We start from the raw sequence: 13,700 nt of genomic DNA, 5'->3' as shown, positions 1-13,700 counted from the left end.
TCCAGGGCCCAGGAAACCCTCCTTTCCTTGGCAGAGGAAAGCGCCAGGCTCCTGGGTACAGTGAGATCTGTGGCTGCAAAGCTGTGCAAGCGAAGCTGTAATATTACACCCCCCCAGTCCTTTGCCAGGCACAGGGGTTCTCGCTCCCCTGTGTGTGTGATTGTGTGACGGAGAAGAGCTCACGCGTTGCTGCCAACCAGGGCTGGGGGCACATGTCTGCATGTGCGATGGTTTGTGCCCAGCTCACCAGGCGCCCAGACACCCTCATGGGGCAGAAACACGGGGTGTTCCTAGTGAGGAACGTCCGGCGAGGGAGTCGTTCAAACCTGGCAAATGCACAGCTCGCAGCTTTCCAGCGCCGCTCCATGAACCTCAGCCCTGCGGTGGGGAGAGGGGCCGGGGGAACCGTTTATTTGCCACAATCTGCATTTCTTGGTCGAACTAGGCGCTAATTCAGGGTAAATGCAGCGAATCCTGGTAGCCAGAGGACACGCTTTGACTTTTCCCAGGGCAATGGAGCTGTCCTGCAAAAACAAGCTGCACAAAGAAGAGAGAAGAAAACCCCAGAAAACGAAATGTTTCATTTGACCCACATTGAAATATTTGGAGTTTTCTCATTTCTCCAAGTATAAAACCAATAATCGTCATTTCGAGTTGGCCGTGAATGATTTTTCTGTCCAGATTTTCCAGCTCAGCCACCAAATGGAAAGTTCAGTTATTTGCTCATCTCTGCGTATCACTGCAGACGTTCCCAACCTCATACCTGACCCTCTGGCCCCTCGTTGTAGCGGGCGTTGGTGGCTCCAGTTTCCAGGTGGAGGGGGCAAGCGACAGGAGTCTGACCCCCCCATTGCTGTTTTCAGGCCTTGTCGTGGGGAAATTGAGCACTGTAGCCATGCCCGGGTAGTGCCCCGCATGACCTGGCTGCACTGAGAGCCCCTGGGGCCCGGAATAGTTACTGTGCGGACGATGCAGTAGTAGCTCCTCCGCCGGCTTCCACACTGGAGGGGCCCTGATCGGTGGCAGGGGGACTTGACATGCAGCGTGATGGGTGTGACGGGTTCGGTCACACAGACCCCCTTGGGACTGTCACCTGACGTGCTGTAACTACCTCTGAGCTGGTTTTTCCTGCTAGCTTGGGACTCCAGAACCCTGTCTTGTTGAGCCAGAGTCCGCTGCAATACAGACCCAGGGTCTGAACCACACGGCCAAAGCTGCAGACTTTAACCAAAAACTATTCAGCAGGACACCCATCTCTCGCTCCCAATGGAATCCAAACCTCAAATAAATCTGGTTTACTCTATATAAAGCTTATACAGGGTAAACTCATAAACTGTCTGCCTTCTATAACACTGGTAGAGAGAGATGCACAGCTGTTTGCTCCCCCAGGTATTAATCACTTATTTTGAGTTTATCAATAAACAAAAGTGATTTTATTAAGGATAAAAAGTAGGATTCAAGTGGTTCCAAGTAATAACAGACAGAACAAAGTAAGTTACCAAGCAAAATAAAAGAAAACACACGCAAGTCTAAGCCTAATGTATTTAAGAAACTGAATACAGGTAAATCTCACCCTCAGATGTTCCAATAAGCTTCTTTCACAGACTAGACTCCTTCCTAGTCTGGGCCTAAGCTTTTCCCCTGATACAGCTCAGGTGGTAATTAGAGGATTTCTCATGACTGGCCCCCTTTTATAGCTTTGGCCCAAGGTGTGAAGCCTTTGTCTCTCTGGGTTCCCACTCCTCCTCCTAAATGGAAAAGCACCAGGTTTAAGGTGAATTCCAATATTAGGTGACATGGTCACATGTCACTGTAAGAGCTCAGTTTTCTTTACCCACAGGCTGGCCCCCATGTCCACAAGAAGGCTTGCAGGTAAATAAACCGTCTACAAGCAATTGTCCTAGTCAATGGGAGCCATCAAGATTCTAAACCACCATTAATGGCCCACACTTTGCACAATTACAATAGGACCTTATATTTCTAGTTGTAGATACAAGACGGGTCCGTTCATACAAACAGGCTGCCCACACTCGGGAGATGATAAGCTTTGTAATGATCCCTTACCAGAGACCTTTTGCATGAAGCGTGTTCCAGTTACATCGTATTCACGCTCCAAGCATATTTGCATAAAGCATATGGAGTGCAACGTCACAACAGGTCCCATCCCTCGTTCACTCATAGCTCTGAGACGGGCTAGAGAGCGGCAGGCGAACCAGGCGAGCCGGGCAAGACACGTCAGTGGAATCTCTCCGTTCCCGCGTGCTGGGCTGGGTGCAGGATCTCTGGGCGACTCTCTGATGTTGGAGGGCAACTTAGATCATAAAGGCAACTTCTGGGCTTAAAATCTATTAGCCTGAGCAGGCCGTAAGTCCTGTTTGCAAAGCCTGCTGCGAGCTCCGTGGTGCGATGGGGAGGTGTTACCATTGGTCGCTGTCAGGCGTCTGGATTGTGCATTTATCGAGTCATTGTGTGCAGCGAAGCCCTGGGGGCTGAGTCCTCCTTGCCCAGCCCCGTGTGCTGCCATCGCACCAGTGCAAAGGGAGAGTAATGCTGTCGGCTTACGAGGGTGGCATTTTGCACAGAGACATGAGGAAGCAGAGCCCGAAGGGAAAGGCACAGATTTTAGGTGTATTACGGCCTATTGTGCCAAGTGCTGCACAGCGCCTGCCCGGGACAGTTTCCAGTCTAAATTGACGGAGAGCAGAAGGAGAAGTGACCTGCCCCACATCATCCAGCAGGCCAAGGGGAAGAGCTGGGGTAGAACCCAGGAATCCTGGCTCCCAGTGGCCACCCCACCCCCTGCAGCCCTGCTGTGCACCCTGCTGGATAATCTCGCTTGCCTTCTTGGCAAGTTGGCATCTGCTGGGCAAATCCCCCCTTCCCTGGCTGCTGTGTAACACCAGCGAGGTAACGAACTCATCAGGAGCATGCGTCCTGCACAGGCCCCACTCGGGCCGAGATCTGCGCAGGGATTGGCGCAGCCCACGCTCGGAGAACGGGGCTGTGAGGAGGGCCAAGCCGGTGTTCTCGGCTGGGGGGGCTGTGCACAGCTCTGTACAGATTACTCGTGCATCGGGGCCAGCGACTCTCTACAGCCGCCCTTTTAGTCTCCTCCGGGATTTTGGCCTCTGCGTGCGGCATTTTGCGGCTAGGGAGATCGTTGGTTCCTCGGGGTTTTGCTGACTCATTAGGGCCGTGGCAGTCCCCAAAGCCCCGGTGGGCTCAGGAATCCCTTATGCCAGGGGCTGGCCAGGCCCAGTGGACAGACAGTCCCTGCCCTGAGAAATCACTGCTCAGCATGGGCAGCGTTGTCTGGGTGACTCGCACGTGTGCAAAGCCTTGGCAAGCTAGCAGGGGCCTGTGCGTGCTGGGCCATGCGTGTGCAGCACAGAGCCTGCTTCCCCCCCAGGGCTCCGTGTGAGTGAACGCATGAGTGTGAGCAGCAGCACTGTCACACGGGCAATTGAGGGCACCGCTTTGCGCGCAGCAGTCACTTGTGTCTGATGTTTAGACACACGAGATGGCAGGTATGTGGGCAGAAGCCAAGTGCATGAAGCTGGGGTGCAGCAGGTGCCAGTTCTGTCCCTGGCATGCTGAGGCATGGCATACACGGACTGCACGTTGGCAGTGAATCATGCGTGCAGCTTTCCCCCGTGCTGATCACTCGTGCACACACTTGGTGCATTGTCAGTTGCACGATGAGTGATGGGATGGCATGTGAGACCCGTTCCTGGGCGGGGGGAGGGGCAGGCATGCAGGAACGTTGAGCGTGTAGCATTGTACGTGCACCAGTAACTGTCGTGCTCTGGTTGCAGGAAAGTGCTTGGCACTGTTCACGCTACTTAGAAAAGAGCAGTCAGGCTGACTGCCAGACCCCGATCCAGCTGGAGGTTCCTGGGGCTGCCGGCTGGAGCAGGGTCTCCGCGAACCCCGGCCCAGAGCCTGTCACTTGCTGTCGTTTCTGGTAGACGTTAAACTCCCCGATGGCCAACGGAGCAGCCGAGCTGGATAACATGGAGGTGCAGCTGCAGAACAACAACACCCACTGGGAGAACATGGACAGCCAGGCCTGGGATGACTCCACGGCCACCGCCAAGCTGTTCGAGTGCTCCCGCATCAAAGCACTTGCCGGTACATCACAGGGAGCTGGGGGCCAGGACGCCTGGGTTCTCTCCTCAGCTCTGAGAGGGGAGGGGGATCTAGTGGTTAGAGCAGGGGGGGCTGGGAGCCAGGATTCCTGGGTTCTCTCCCTGGATCTGGGAGGGGAGGGGTGTCTAGTGGTTAGAGCGGGAGGGCTGGGGGCCAGGACGCCTAGGTTCTGTCCCCAGCTCTGGGAGGGGAGTGGGGTTTAGTGGTTAGAGCCAGGGGTGGCGCCAGGACTCCTGGGTTCTGTTCCTGGCACTGGCAGGGCAGTGCACTGTGTTGGTTAGAGCAGGGGGTGCTGTGGGAGGCCCTGCACATGTGGCTTGTAGCCATCCCCACAGGCTGGGTGTGGGCAGGGCAGTGACCGCGCTGCTTTTGACCACGGCAGATGAGCGCGAGGCTGTGCAGAAGAAAACCTTCACCAAGTGGGTGAACTCGCACCTGGCCCAGGTGTCCTGCCGCATCAGTGACCTCTACGCCGACCTCCGCGATGGCTACGTGCTGACCAAGCTGCTGGAGGTGCTGTCCGGGGAGCAGCTGGTGAGAACGCCTGGACCAGCCCGGTGCTGTGGGGCCCCTTCCGTCCAGCTCCGGGGCCGGGGGCCCCAGGGGGCTGCCCCGTCAGAGTCTGCGCTAGGGTGCCATGGTGGGATGCAGGGCACAGCTGGGGTGGCAGGATGCTGGCGCTGAGTCCCCAGCCGGCATGGACAGAGAAACAGCCTCCGGGAGTCAGCAGCAGAGGGTGGGGTTAGGGGGTGGTTCTGCGAAGGGGATCTGGGATGGACATGGCTCCTGTCTGTCCGTCCGTCCGTCCCCATAGATAGCCCCCCGTCTGTCTGCCGGCACTCCTTCTGGTCCCTCTCTTCTGCCTGGGGCCGTTGTCCTGCCCCATCACCGGGCTGTCCCCGTGCCCAGCTCTGGCTGTGCTGAGCATGGTGGGGCCAGGCCTGGCTGGTGTCTCAGGGCGCTTTGCCAGGCCCAGGGCGAGGATGCATTAGTTGAGAGCTCTCCTGGGTGGGCGGGGAGCCTGCGTGGCCCCGGGGCGAGGGGCAGCTGGAGGCGCAGTGCTCAGGCCCCTCCCCTTCGCCCCCAGCCCAAGCCGACGCGCGGGCGCATGCGGATCCACTCGCTGGAGAACGTGGACAAAGCCCTGCAGTTCCTGAAGGAGCAGCGGGTGCACCTGGAGAACGTTGGCTCGCACGACATCGTGGACGGGAACCACCGCCTGACGCTGGGGCTCATCTGGACCATCATCCTGCGGTTCCAGGTGCGAGGGGCTGGCGAGGCCAGTGCCCGGGCGGGCACTCGGGGGAAATCAGGTGCTCCGGGGAGTGGGGGTAGCGCTAGGGGACGCTATGCTGCAGGGAGTGGGGTGGGAGGTCAACAGGGGGCGCTCTGCCTTGCCGGCGGTGCTGGGAGCTGCAGCCCAGGAGCATAAGGGCGGTGCCGGGTGCCGTGGGGTAGTGACAGATCCCCGGGACTGCCCCACCCCAAGGCAGGCGACTCCGCTCTGCCTCTCCCTGCCTGTTACACAGCCGCTGCCATCCCCCCCAGAGGTGGCTGCATCCCAACAGCGAAGTGATCCCCATATCGATCACAAAACACCACCCCCGCCCAGCCAGGCGGGTGGCATAGGGCCAGCTACACCCGCTAACCCCACGCAGAGCTCCCCCCCAGGCCGGGCGCTGGAGCAGAGGAGCTGCAGCTCACTCTGTTCTCCCAAGGTGCTGCCTTAGGGGGATTCCCCAGCAGGACTTGAGGAGCAGGGGGAGGGGAGCGGCCAGTGGAACCCAGGTGTCCTACGGGGAAGGGCTGAGCGTTTCCATGGCGCGTGTCAATCATCCTCCCCCCTCGCCCAGATCCAGGTGATTAAAATTGAGACGGAAGACAACAGGGAGACCCGCTCGGCCAAGGACGCGCTGCTGCTCTGGTGCCAGATGAAGACGGCAGGGTGAGGGGGGCTCTGGAGCTGCCTAGGTGCCCCCATGGCTCCCAGCTGGCCTTCTCAGGGGGCGTCCCTCCTGGGGCACCTGACAGGCCCTGGGCTGTGACTCCTCACTTCCCTCCTGGCGTGGTCATGAGCTGTGCCTCGGGCCTCGCTTTGCTCCCTGGCAGGGTGGGTTCTGCCTGCTGGTCCCTAGATCAGCATGCGTAGGGACTGGGTGGGGTAGGGACCGGGCATTCTCTGGGCAGGAATAGGGACTGGGTGGGCACAGGGACGGGGCAGGCAGAGGAACTGGGCATAGGGACCAGGTAGGCGTAGGGACGGGGCAGGCAGAGGAACCGGGCGTAGGGACTGGGAGGGTGTAAGAACTGGGCGGGCGTGGGAATGGGGCATAGGGACCGGGAGGGTGTAGGGACCGGGCAAGCATAGGGACTGGGAGGGTGTAGAGACCAGGGGAGCATAGGCACCGGGCGGGCATAGTGTCACAGTGTCCCCGGGCGATGCTCTGGAACTGCTCCCCACTAAGCCAGTCAGGACTTTGGGGAGCCTCCTCTCCCTTGGAGCAGACTTGTTCAGGGCAAGAAGCTCACGTGTCTTCACCACCTGGGTCTCTCCTTGGAGCATTCAGCATCCTCTGCCCCTCCGTGCGCTTCCCACAGTGAGTCCGCCTCAGCGGGGTCCTGGGGAAGCCACAGGGTCCTGCACCCCCACTTTGCAGTCAGACGTGACTCTCAGCCAGCCAGTAACACGGAGGTTTATTTAGACGACAGGAACACAGTCCAGACCAGAGCTTGTAAGTACAGACAACAGGACCCCCTTTAGTTCGGTCCATCTGGGGCCCCAGGGAGGCCACAGCCCCGTTGGGAAGCCCAAGCCCCGTCGGGGCCCCTCTCCATTTCCCAGCCAGCTCCAAACTGAAAGCTCCCCCCAGCCTTTCCCGGCTCCTCCAGCCTTTGTGTCCTTTGTCCAGTGTCCTGGGCAGGGGTGTCACCTGGCCTCCAACCCCCCTCCTGGGGTCTCAGGTTACCTGCTCGTGTATCCTCCCTTCCGCAAGGCAGGCCCGGGCCGTCCCAGCACAACCCCCTGCCACCTTCCCAGGTCAATACTCCCTACTCAGCATTCACAGAACACAGCCAGCACATTTCCACTTTGTCATACATAGGGAGTAGGTGAGCATAGGGACTGGGCGTGGGGACCGGACGGGCGTAGGGACCGGACGGGCATAGGGACCGGGCGGGTGTAGGGACCAGGTGGGCGGTGCAGCTGGTGCCGCAATCCCGGCCGAATCCGCTCGGTGCAGCTGGTGCCGGGATCCCAGGCCGAATCCCCCCCGGTGCAGCTGGTGCCGGGATCCCAGGCCGTATCCCCCGGTGCAGCTGGTGCTGGGATCCCAGGCCGAATCCCCCCTGGTGCAGCTGGTGCCGGGATCCCAGGCCGTATTCCCCGGTGCAGCTGGTGCCGGGATCCCAGGCCGAATCCCCCCCGGTGCAGCTAGTGCCGGGATCCCAGTCGACCGGTGACTGTGCCGGGTCCAGGCGTACCCCAGTGAGCTTTCGGTGCCGGATCCAGGCCGATATCCCCCGGTGCAGCTGGTGCCGGCATCTCAGCCGATCCCCCGGGCAGCTGGTGCCGTGATCTCAGGCCGGTAATCCCCCGGTGCAGCTGGTGCCGGGATCCCAGGCCGAATCCCTCGTGAGCTGGGCCGGATCCCAGGCCGTATCCCCCCGGTGACAGCTGTGCCAGGAATCCCAGGCCGTATCCCCCCCGTGCAGCTAGGTTGCCGGGATCCAGGCCGTATCCCCCGGCTGCAGCTAGTGCCGGATCCCAGGCCTATCCCCCGGTGGAGCTGGTCGGATCCCCAGGCCGTATCCCCCGGATGCGCTACGTCGGCGATCTCAGCCGTATGGTCCCCCCGGTGCATGGCGGTGCCGGATCTCAGGCCCGTATCCCCCGTGCAGCTGGTGCCGGGATCCCAAGGGCCGTATCCCCCGGTCAGCTTGGTGCCGGGATCCGCGTTCCCGCTGCAACGTCAACCCGCCGATGCAGATCGCTAGGCTGGAATCCCAGGTCGTAATCCCCCGGTGCAGCTGGTGCCGGGATCCCAGGCCGTACCCCGGTGGAGCTGTGCCCGGGATCCCAGGCCGTATCCCCCCGGTTGCAGCTGGTGCCGATCCCAGGCCGTATCCCCCGGTGCAGCTGGTCCGGGATCTCAGGCCGTATCCCCCGGTGCAGCTGGTGCTCCCAGGCCGTATCCCCGGTGCAGCTGGTGCCGGGATCCCAGGCCGTGTATCCCCCGGTGCAGCTGTGCGGGATCCCAGGCGTATCCCCCGGTGTGAGCTGCCGGGATCCCAGGCGTATCCCCCGGTGCAGCTTGGTGCCGGGATCCCAGGCCGTATCCCCCGTGCAGCTGTGTGCCGGGATCCAGGCCGTTATCCCCGGTGCAGCTGGTGCCGGGATCTCAGGCCGTATCCCCCTGGTGCAGCGTCGGTCGCCAGGCCGTATGCCCCCACGGGGCCGTATCCCCCGGTGCAGGCGGTTCCAGGCGATTCCCGGTGCAGTGTCCAGGCCGTATCCCCCGGTGCAGCTGTGCCGGGATCTGGGCTAGATAGGGATGGCCCAGGCTGTTCCTTAGGTTGCTGCGAGGTCTGATTCCTCGGCAGAGCGGAGTGCATGGGCGTGTCGTCATGGTTGCGTCTGCGCCTGGTTGTATGACTCGCTTCCCTGCCCCCTCTTTCGGACCCCCTCCATTGTACCCAGAGTGAATATCCAAAACTTCACCACCAGCTGGAGAGACGGCTGGATCCTTCTAACGCCCTGAAGCCACCGGCATAGGTGTTGGGCGGCATGCCTCCTGCTGGGCGGTGGGGGGCTGGTCTGCTCCCCGGTCCCCCGACACTGGGTCCAGATTCTAATCTTTTGGGTGTTTCTGATTGCTGGCAGCTTCCAAACTGAGGTCTGATTTTTGGAATACATCAGGGCCAATGGCTGAAGAGATCCTGGCTCTGGAGCAGGGCGTCTATGTTAGAGTGGGGGGCTGCTCCAGACTCCTGATGCTACCCAGCTTCTGGGAGGGAAGGTGGCGTCTGTGTTAGAGCTGGGGAGGCGGAGCCAGGAGCCTGGGTTCTATCCCCAGCTCTGGGGAAGGTGGGGGGTAGGAGGGGGTGTTCTGGTGTATAGAGCGGGTAGAGGGGCCAGGACCATGAACTCCTGGGTTCTATCCCCAGCTCTGAAGAGGGAAAGGTGCGGTCTGGTTAGAGTGGGGGCGGGGGGCGGAGCCAGGACTCCTGGGTTCTATCCCCAGCTCTGGGAGGAAGGGAGGGAGGGAGGCAGGGAGGGGTCTGGTGGTTAGAGTGGGGGAGGGGCTGGGAGCCAGGACTCCTGGGTTCTGTCCCCAGCTCTGGGAGGGCAGGGGGGTCAGGAGAAATGGCTCTAAGCCGGGGGGCCGTCCCGCTGCCCCGCATGTACCACCGAAGGTCTCTCGTGTTGTGTTGAATTCCCAGGCCAGAGATCATTGACTTCAGCAAACTCACCAAATCCAACGCTACTTACAACCTGCAGCAGGCCTTCAACGTGGCCGAGCAGCAGCTGGGCCTGACCAAGCTGCTGGACCCGGAAGGTAACTCAACGTCTGCCGGTGCAGCTACCTCTGGGGTGGAACAGCCGCTGAGTGCCTGTGGCCAACTCCCTTCCCCTGTGCCCTGGGTCTGGTCACACTCAGCCCTACAGCAGTTGGTGCCGGGAGGCTGAGAGCCCCGCTCTCCATGCTGGCTGATGTCGCTGGGTCATGCCCTGTGCTCCCCTGTTGTCACTCGTGTTGCACCCAGACTGGGGGCTTGCTGGGTGAAGGGGTGTGTTCTACAGCACCTAGCGCGCTGGGGAGCGAGTGCATGGCTGGGACACCTGGGCGTGCCCATGATACACCTAATAATAATAGTAACGTGGCCTCCTGGGGCCTCAGCTCCCCACCTGTGATCCAGGGAGATTGGCCTGGCCTGGCCTCCCTGGGGACTGGGGATAAATACGGTCCAGGTGGCAAGGTGCTCGGAGCTGTGGGAACAGACGCCAGCTAATCCCTCGCGCTGATATCGGGTGCTTGGCCGGCGGATCTGACGTCTCTGCTGAGCGGTGCTGTCCCTCCCCCGGCAGACGTGAACATGGAGAGCCCGGACGAGAAGTCCATCATCACCTATGTGGTCTCTTTCTACCACTACTTCTCCAAAATGAAGGCCCTCGCAGTGGAGGGGAAGAGGATTGGGAAGGTGGGTGCCTTGGGGGTGGCTGCCAGGGGGCGCTGGGCTCACTGATTACTTATGGGTCCTGCTGGGGGACCACAGAGGGTGCCGACCCGTTTGCAGGGGGACCACAATTCCTCATCAGATGTTAACAAGGGCCAGTCCCTAATCTGCAATGACGCCCTCGGTTTGGCACAGGGGTACGGCCGTGTGCGGCTCGTGGCAGAGTGTAGAGACAGCTGAGATTGGGACCCGCTCCTGTGCTGGGCGCTGTGCAGACCCGAGATCGGGGCCCTGCCGTGTCCCGGAGCAGTGGGGCTGGGAGTTAACAGCACATTGCGATGGAGGGGACAGTTTGCACTCCTCAGAGCGACGGGCTCAGGCTCCCAGCAGACTCTGGCAGTGTCGCTGTGTTGCTCACACTTGGGTCACGTACTGAGCTTTTCTTCCCAACTGTGAGCTGGAAACCTGCTGGTTTTTAAAAGAGACAAGGTGAGTGAGGTCGTATTTTTGATTGGACCGACTTCTGGCAGCTGAGCTCTGATGTAGTCACATGACTCCTGGAGCCTGTAGACATGGAGTTTCCGTTTCCTGTGCCTCCATCTGCCCCCATGCTCCATTCCGCTGAGTTACTTTGGCTTGACCCCAAGCATACCCAGGAGCTGCCAGTGCCCGTAATGGGCTCAGCTCCCCTTGTGCGGCCATTTACACTAGTGCAAAGCAAGTGTGAAATGAGTCTGAGAGGCCCCCCCGCAAGTGACACTAGTGCCAATGACCATGCAGGGGGCAGGGTCCCAAGGTGGGGCTGGGTTGTACCTGGCCAGGATATAATGGGGGGTCCGCGCTGACCCTGGAAGAGCTCTGATGGCTGGCCGGCAGGGTGGTGGCTGGCCCAGCGACGCTGAGGGGTGAGCCAGGCGGCACAGCTCCTGAGGCAGCAGTGTTTGCCTTTGGTTCGTGGTGGGCAGCCGGGGGCGCTCTCAGGGTGGTGCCCAGGGAAGGCGCCAGCTGCTCCGTGGCCGGGTGCCTGGAAGCAGCACTTGCGTGTCTCCCCCAATCCCCTCAGGTGCCTTGCTGATGAGATCGCTGCTGACAGCTGGGTCCTGCCAGCTGGTCTTCTATGCCCATCTGAGCTGTCCCTCTGCAGCATCGGCATCAGCGCCAGGCTCAAACTGCCCCTGTGCAGGGCTGCCACGGCAAAGGACCGCAAGGCTGTGGAGAGATGCTGGCGGGGGCACCACACTGCGCCCGGGCTGTCTGAGCTGGCAGGGGGGCCAGGGGAAGCCAGCGCCTGGTGCCTCTAGTCCCAGATGGCCAGCGGATACCTCCGTACAGCGACCACTCCCAGAGCAGCAGCATGGCCAACGGGCTGTGCGGCAGGAGACTGGGCCTGTCCCCAAGTCTGCCAGCCCCGTTCAGGGCAGCTCCCCCGACCCAGCGATGGGCTCAGGCTCTCTGCAGACCCAGGCAGCGCTGCTGCGTCACTCACACTCGGGCCAGCTCCTCCCACCCAGCAACGGGCTCAGGCTCTCTGCAGACCCAGGCAGCGTCACTGCGTCACTCACACTCGGGCCAGCTCCCCCCACCCAGTGACGGGTGCAGGCTCCCTGCAGATCGAGCAGCGTCACTCACACTCAGGGCAGCTCCCCCCACCCAGCGACCGGCGCAGGCTCTCTGCAGACCCAGACAGCATCTCTGTGTCACTCACACTCAGGGCAGATTGTGGGGGTCAGATCCAAGAGGGGGCTCCCAGCAACAGGCTCTCTGCAGACTCAGGCACGTCATCCTGTTTCATAGGCACTGCAGCTGGGGGCGAAGGATGGAGAGATTCCAAGGAGGGTGGATTGGCCTGGTGGGTTTTTACAGGGAGCTTCAGCCACGCACAAGGGAAGAGAAAGTGGAACCATGAACATTGGGAAATACCCCCCCACACACCCTGCCTGTCTTGTCTGGCACTCTGTGTCTGTATAGCACCTGGCGTGACGGGGCTCCGATCTCGGCCAGGGTCTGGGCGACGCCTGGCCCAACAGGGCCCCGATCTCAGGCGGCCGGGGTCTGGGCAGTGCTCATGAGGGTTCTTGAAATGCATTTGCTTTGTTATAATTCATGTTGCCGTTGCACCACAGCCATAGCCCAGGGTCCCGCTATGCAAGGCACTGCACAGACCCAGAGTTATCACCCACAGGCAGAGGCGGTGCCAGGGCCTGGCTGCTCCGGCGAGGTGGGTGGGAGAACCGACTGAGTCTAGACTAGATCACCCCTTGGGCTCTGTGGGTGCGATTAAAGGGGTGCAGTGGGACATGGCTAGTCCTTTCCATGCATTGTTCTAAAGCACCGTTAACCCAGGAGAGCCAAGGGACCGTCCCGCCCTAACTCGCCTGGGCCGCACCAGGATGCAGAGACGGTGTCCCCGGCAGACGGGGCACCCCGGTGCCCGCTGCTGGGCCCGTTTACTCCTGCGATGACCTCGCCTGCCCTCCCCACAGGTGCTGGACCAGGCGGTGGAGATCGAGAAGCTCATGGAGCGGTACGAGCTGCTAGCAGCCGAGCTGCTGGCGTGGATCGAGCGCACCGTCGGCATCATCAGCAACCAGAAGTTCGCCAACTCCCTGGCCGGGGTGCAACAGCAGCTCCAGGCCTTCACCACCTTCTGCACCCTGGAGAAGCCGGTCAAGTGAGCGGCTGCCTGCGACGCGCGGGGCGATGGCGTGGGAGCCGGGCAGGGGGGCGCTGCACAGGGGGTGTTCGCCCCCAGATTCTAACTGCTGCAGCCAATCTGGAGCTGTAGTGGGACGTGGGTTTGGAAGTGGAGTCTCTATATCCAGCTGGCTGCAGGTGTCCTTGAGCTGAGAGTTTCCTGGGATGTCCGGGCACGAGGTGCCCCTGGCCCCCCTCAGGAATCGCCCAGAGCAGAGCGGGACCTGGGAAGAGCCAGTCCCACTCAGTGCCCTCGGGGGGTGGGGGGTGGGGAAGGCTGCAGTCATGGCCAGGGTGGCGGGGGCCTGGCTGTGACAAGCTGTGGGTGGGGGGAGCGATGGTGGGGGGGACCATGGCTGGGAGGGGAGCAATGGCAGGAGGTGGGAGCAATGGCAGAGGGTGTGTCACAGAGTCCCCAGGTGATGCTCTGGTGATGGCTGGGGGTGTGTGACCATGGCTGGGTGGGAGGTGATGGTGAGGGGGGAGCGATGGCGGGTGGGAGGTGATGGTGGGAGGAGAGCGATGGCGGGTGGGAGGTGATGGTGGGAGGGGAGCGATGGCGGGTGGGAGGTGATGGTGGGAGGGGAGCGATGGCGGGTGGGAGGTGATGGCGGGTGGGAGGTGATGGCTCGGGGGGAGCGATGGTGGGTGGGAGGTGATGGTGGGAGGGGAGCGATGGCGGG

The 13,700-nt window shown here is 61.5% G+C and overlaps 2 protein-coding genes across 2 annotated transcripts in view; one reads left to right on the top strand and one right to left on the bottom strand.

The window, feature by feature from the left end:
- The window catches only part of LOC116819215 (cdc42 effector protein 2-like), a 280,118-nt gene that overhangs the window by 64,865 nt on the left and 201,553 nt on the right, over positions 1-13,700 (bottom strand). The window lies entirely within an intron of this gene.
- SPTBN4 (spectrin beta, non-erythrocytic 4) overlaps positions 1-13,700 on the top strand; it is a 71,793-nt gene that overhangs the window by 5,190 nt on the left and 52,903 nt on the right. The window contains 9 exon segments of the mRNA XM_075070711.1: positions 3,969-4,131; positions 4,532-4,683; positions 5,237-5,410; positions 6,003-6,094; positions 8,334-8,345; positions 8,846-8,920; positions 9,589-9,704; positions 10,235-10,347; positions 12,807-12,989. Of these exon segments, the coding sequence (XP_074926812.1) occupies positions 3,984-4,131; positions 4,532-4,683; positions 5,237-5,410; positions 6,003-6,094; positions 8,334-8,345; positions 8,846-8,920; positions 9,589-9,704; positions 10,235-10,347; positions 12,807-12,989 (1,065 nt within the window). The 5' untranslated portion in view covers positions 3,969-3,983.

Source organism: Chelonoidis abingdonii, chromosome 11 (genome assembly GCF_003597395.2).
Source record: "Chelonoidis abingdonii isolate Lonesome George chromosome 11, CheloAbing_2.0, whole genome shotgun sequence".
NCBI lineage: Eukaryota > Metazoa > Chordata > Testudines > Testudinidae > Chelonoidis > Chelonoidis abingdonii.
The sequence above is the reverse complement of the archived record's forward strand: the minus strand, read 5'-3'. Positions and strand labels throughout refer to the sequence as shown.